Genomic DNA, 6,320 nt, shown 5'->3' with positions numbered 1-6,320 from the left:
TCTGTCGGTCAGGGGAAGATGATTAGCCACATCCTGTCTGTAATCTCATTAAAGCTCAGTGTAGGAGGATCCAGAGGACACATCCACCACTCACGCTGCCACACATGCTGCTTTCTCCCTGAAACGGTTCTGGATCTGGTTCCGTTCTAGAGTCTCTGAACCTTGGTGCTTTCTGGTGAACCAGCCCACAATCATACCAGTTTAACAGGAACCAAAGACTCGCCAGCCTAAGTCATAGGATCGCTCTTTCTTGTGCTGCTCTCTAACTTCTCAGTGAAATCGAGTGATGAACGAAGTGTGGAGGAACACTGCAAGTTTTTCTTTTCAGCTGAATTGCACATCGTATTCTCCCTTCTCTTTGCAGCTTAGACACACCCATGTGAGCACACCTGAATGTATGACCACCATGGCTAGTGATGCGTATTTGTTTTTATATGTTTACAGTGTATTTCAAGTGGAGTGGCTCTTAAGGTTCCACATCAACTCAATGTCAGCCTGGAGATTTCACAGCTCACTGGCCTTCTGTGTAACAGGACTTGATGGAAGCCAGCGCTTTGGTGGAGAACATAGGCATCAGCTCCATGCGTTACCCATAGGGATCGAAGGTGTGCCTCACACACCCACATCAGTCTACTTCTGTCATGCACATGTCAGGGGCCATTTGTCATGAGATCACTCAGAAAGGAGAAGGTCCTCAGCAAACATTTATGGGGGATGGATGGATGGATCTATCTATCTATCTATCTATCTATCTATCTATCTATCTATCTATCTATCTATCTATCTATCTATCTATCTATCTATCTATCTATCTATCTATCTATCTATCTATCTATCTATCTATCTATCTATCTATCTATCTATCTATCTATCTATCGATAATGCCATTCATCCATCCATCAACGATTGTCATATCATAGTAGAAAAAAGAGAGAGCGCAGAGAGATGAGGGTTCATGAATTGAGAAAGGGACTTTGACAGACGGTGAAACTCCAGTGAGCAATGATAAAGTTGAAGGGACACCCAGACATCCTCATTCACACTGCCAGCTGCTCTAGGACAGATCAGTGTGGAGGTAGAATTGTGATGGCAGCTGCACTGGGGGCACGACTGGAGATGGTGGGTGAAGAACAACAGTGGCCCACTGCTGTAACTGCTCAACACTATATACGTACTGTAAGCTCTGTCAGGTCAAGTTAAGCCCATGGCTGACTTACTAGAGCTAACAAATCTAGGCTACTTCCAAGCATGACAATGACATTTGAACGTCTAATGGGGTATTTGAAGTATATCCAGATTAGAAGTTACATAAAAGAGCAACTTCATTATTTGTTTCCATCTAGATGCCATTGTTGGTTTGGTGACGAATCCCCAGGTTAACATTGCCTTTCACATATGTTTGGAGTTTGTTTTTCTGAACCGTGCTATAAAGGAAATATGTAAAATGTGAACAATAGATGCAATTCAAATAAAGAGTGAACACCTCTATGTTCATAATGTCCAAGTCCAGTAAAGATGTATTTAAGATCTTATCTCCATATTTTCTCTTATCTTTTAATGAGAATTTTTGTTGTTGCAAAAACCACATCCAGCAACTACAGACATTTGTTATTTTGCCCGATGAAGCTCCAGCAAGGGATGCCCTTACAACCGTTTTGACTCCGTTTTTGTTTAAGGGGGTATTTTAGTCTTTTCTTTAGTTTTATTGTGGCTATAGCCTATATCTCTGACTTGGCCATTAATGCTATATAATAAAAAAAAACATGGAAGCCCTCCATTAGGTTCATTGTCTAACTGTACTGTCCTTAAACTAGACAGCTATAATCAGAACAGTACCACAGTTGTCTCCTAATAAAAACAGCCAAACCAATGGAAAGCCTATGGGCTACATACCTTATTACTTTCTATATGCATTGTAAGTACCCACTTGGTATCTGTGCCAGTTTAATTAAAAAGGATTACTCTGCCCAGGCAGCTACAATGAACAAAGATCGACATTCCGTCTTAAACCCATAGCTCTATTCAAGACTGTCGTCAGCAGTGTTTCAGACTAATTATTAAAAACTCCCACTGGACCATATTATCCATATTTCACTCACTCATCAGCAGTCTGAAACAAAGAAGGAAAAAATTAATATTACATAAACTGTCAGGCCGGGAGAATGAATTATGTCAGTTCAGTGGATTGAAGTGCACCTCACCCAAAAAGGACGAATCCTTGGATTGAAGCAGAACAACAAGGATCACAATCATGAGTTGTATCCATGGTGGATACAAATACATAAAAAGACTGATCAGTGTTTGATTGATTCCAAGCAACTGAGGGTGTCAGAATTTCCGTAGCCAACTTCAACATAAGAAAGATGGAATATAGGCTAATGCAAGAAGTGTTCAGAAATATGGTTCACTCGAAAAAAAAACCATTATGAAGCTGCATTTAAAAAAATGTGAAGAACAATATCACATTGTGTTACCTTTATACCCTGTGGAATAAAAGTAAAGTCCCCTTTCCTCTAGTAGGCTGATTGAAGATGTCATGGATGGAGCCGGTGCCGCTCTGTGATCACTTGGCCGTGTCTGCCTCGATGACTGGAGAGGAGTGGGAGAGGGAGGGGAGAGAGAGCAGTGCAGCAGCGGGCAAGCCACCAGCCAGCAGCCCTGAATCCCAGAAATAAAGGCGAGTTTAGCATGTATGCGCTAGAATAAAGACTGTGGTTTGCGATATGGTAGTCCGCAAAGAACAACATAACGTTCCGGGGATATAGGCGACAGGGCTAGGTCGTGTTTGGACTCTATTCGAGACGGCTGGAAACTCAAAAGGAAAGAAAACAACAACACTGGGGGAAAAAAAGACGGGGGTTACACACAACAGTGACAATAAAACAACACTCCCCGACAAGTGGTTTGCCTGGTGCCGAGGGTGAAAAAACAGGAAACATATTGGTGAATATATATTCTATTTGAAACATTTTAAATGTCAGTTTCCGGATTTCTGTGTGAACTTTAGCACCAGGGAAAACAATGAAGACATAGCGTGCAAGAACTCATCAAGTGTCTCGAAGCTGCTAGCCGTCCCGCTAGCGTTAGCTGGGCTATCCTGCAGCAGCGAGCGAATGCGAGGTAAAGCTAACGCCCGCTAGTGCAGCAGCCGAGGAAGCTAAGTTAGCTCGGCGGCTAACGTTAGCTGGCTAGCTAAACGCTTTTTCGAGAAACTTTTTGTGTTGTTTCCCCAGAGCCCAAACACTGAAGGAGTATCGTGAAAACAGAGGGGAAGGGCGGGTTCCCTTTGGGACTTTTCCCCCTCTACATAGTGCCCAAGTATGATGGCTGCGGAGGTCAGTAGTGAGGATACGGGCTCGGCCACGACAGGGGCTGGGGTGGCAGGCGGAGGAGGCCCGGAGACAGCCCCTTTCCCCTACTATCCCAAGGCGACCATAGTACGAGTCGCTGATTTGGGACAAGGACCAGCACCAGCCCTCCGCCAACATTCAAACACATCCCCGGACTCAATTCCTGACACGAGTGTGATCTATCCCATGTCTACTGTGGATATGACCGGACCAGTGCTGTCCGCAACAGGGAGTGGCGGAGCAGGAGGTGGGCATTCAGTTTTCCAGGGAACAAGCTCAGGGACCGTGGGCGGCATGGCTTGCTCACCCACTTCGGAGGGTCCAACTAGTCGGATTTCCCCTACATCAACAGGCCCGGACGGGACCACCGGTTTCCCCCCACTGCCACCACCTCCTCCTCCCCCTCCGGGCTGCGGGGGGCTCGGCGGCACTATTGATGAGGGCGACATGCAGGATGGACCGGAATACGAAGAGGAGGAGGTGGTGTTCCCCCTCTCTGCACCTCCCACGAACCAGTAAGTAGAACTCACTACCACTAGACACGACGTGTTGTTCATTGACACCTAGAAATCCACACTTTCAAGCATCCTGTTGTTTTGTGTTGGGTTCACTTCCTCGCCTGGTGCCACACACTTGACTCCTACAGGTTCAGTATATTGACTTGTGCAACTCACAGTCCCACCACCTATCACTTATTATTATATATTTACAGCACACACACTTTAGTCAAATATTATTATATTTTCAATTTAGTCAAAATATCGAAAGTGTATTAAGTGTACTAAAGTACATCGTAAAATACTGTTTCATCTGTATTTAGGCAGCAGACAACATGAGATATTTACATAGCTCAACCTGTATGTAGCCTAAATAATAACACAAATACTCAAACAGAATAGCTTCTTCTGCCTCTGATCCTCTTTGTCATAACACAACATTTTAAAGATAAATAGTTCAAAACAGAACCGTTCCCATAACCCTGACCCACAATTTTTTAAGTTTATTTGTTATGTTTCGCAAAGATTAGATGATACTAAAGATACAATAAACTAAAAACAAAGTTTCAGCACTAATCAATTAGCACAATGTAATGGACTGTTGCATTATCTTAAAGTCTCACTGCTTTTTTTCAAGAATATGGAAATATCCAACAAGAAGAGGGATACCTTTGCCCCCTTTTTCCCCGTAAATATATGAGCTAATCAGTTTGATGAGGTAAATAAAATCAACACATACATTTTTTGCCATGAGGGAATGGTAAGATTGAGCAGCTAAAGGGAACTAGTTTGACGAAGGCTTTGCTGCTGACCAGTACTCAGTCTGGGTGAGGTCAGCAGCACATGTTCTCTAGGTAAGCAACATCACAATTGCTCACAACACCAGTTTAGTTTGAGTCGAGAGTTTGCTAACACCTGAATGGATGGATATGCCAGATATCCATGGAATCATGATCCTCAATCCTCCAACTTAATTGACATTATGTATTAGAAATATGACATTTATATTGTGATTGATCAACCGATCACAAAACTCACGGTTCGGATAGTGTCACAGATTTTGAGTCACGGATCAGATCATTTTCTGATCAACAACAACAAAAATGGCAAAATGAACAAGGCTTATAATATAGAATATGACTTTGCTTTTCAATTACCTTTGCCGTTTAATGATATGAAGATTTTTTTAAATCCAAAGTTAAATACAAAATAGCCTGTGTCTATTTTAAATAAAATCTTCAAATATTTAAAACAAAATAAAGTGCAAAATGAGGGTATAATCCTGCCTCCTTTAAGCATGGATAGTAGTGGATGTGTGGAGAGAGAAAGATAGGCGGACAGATAGAGGGAGGAAGAGACAGCTTTATTTTATAATTGAGCTTTTTGACGTAGAGTGATCCAACTAAACTGTTCCGTATTACACATGCGGCAATCAGGTGAACACACAGCCTGCTTCTTCTTCTTCTTCTTCTTATTCTTCTTCTTCTTCTTCTTCTTCTTCTTTTTTTGTCATATTCACCCAATCAGCGTTTCACGTACAGTACGTGTCAAACCTCGAGGGTTGATCCGTACGGACCAACTGTGATCCGTTGCACCACTAGGTTAAAGTTATGGAATCACATGTTATCGAACGAGCGATAAAACATGCACACAAGCAAACATTTTATTTCACACATGTGGATATTAACTGCCATGCTAGTGTTGTACAGTGTAGACCAGGGGTGTCAAACTCATTTTGGTCCGAGGGCCACATACAGCCTCTCTGATCTCAAGTGGGCCGGACCAGTAAAATAATGGCAAAATAACGTACATATGTCAAATCCAAATCTTTAGCTTTGTTTTTCAGTTATATGCTTTATAATTCAGCCTACATATGTAACCTACATTATCACGGATCACAAGGGATCTCTGTAGCTCCCAGGAAATGTCTTAGTAAAGGTTGCTGCTGGCCATGGGAATAGGAGGTGCGGCGTGGAGCGCCGCAGCAAAAATTTTGGGGGTATTTTGCTCAAAGATGCCAATACGCACTAATGAAATAAACAACGGTTTATTTGAATACACAAATACAACAGGCACTGACCTTACAGTTGTCCAATTTTGTTTACTATATGTACAGGGGCACATTTTGTGCAAACATGCAGACAGTACAAAATACAATTATATAAAAGTGCAACTTCTACTGTTTTGATTTATTTTTAAATACAGAGGTTATTTGTTGTTTTGGAATACGTTTTTCCCAATTTAATTTAATTTTAATTTAACTTAATTTTTTTTAAAAAATGCTCAGAAATGTGTGCTCTACAAGTCGCGGGCAGGATGTTTGACACCACTGCCTTAGACACTTGACACAATCAATCATCAATATTAGCATGCTATTTAGCCACATATATTGGCCTATTTACAGCCCTCAGAAAACTGACAGCTCTTCTTAGATGCAAGTTCATCAATTCATGGCTTAAAATCCTGAGCTGTA

At 42.0% G+C, this 6,320-nt stretch overlaps 1 protein-coding gene across 1 annotated transcript in view; it reads left to right on the top strand.

Annotated features, from left to right (window-relative positions):
- Positions 1–2,632: 2,632 nt before the first annotated feature.
- The window catches only part of LOC307262409 (ras GTPase-activating protein 1-like), a 30,976-nt gene continuing 27,288 nt past the window's right edge, over positions 2,633–6,320 (top strand). The window contains exon 1 of the mRNA XM_080043278.1: positions 2,633–3,865. Within this exon, the coding sequence (XP_079899404.1) occupies positions 3,321–3,865 (545 nt within the window). The 5' untranslated portion in view covers positions 2,633–3,320. The remainder of the gene's footprint in view (positions 3,866–6,320) is intronic.

The sequence above is a fragment of the Ammodytes marinus genome (assembly GCF_949987685.1).
Source record: "Ammodytes marinus genome assembly, chromosome: 2".
Classification (NCBI taxonomy): domain Eukaryota; kingdom Metazoa; phylum Chordata; class Actinopteri; order Uranoscopiformes; family Ammodytidae; genus Ammodytes; species Ammodytes marinus.
Note: the sequence above shows the minus strand (reverse complement) of the source record. Positions and strands in the feature narration are given on the sequence as shown.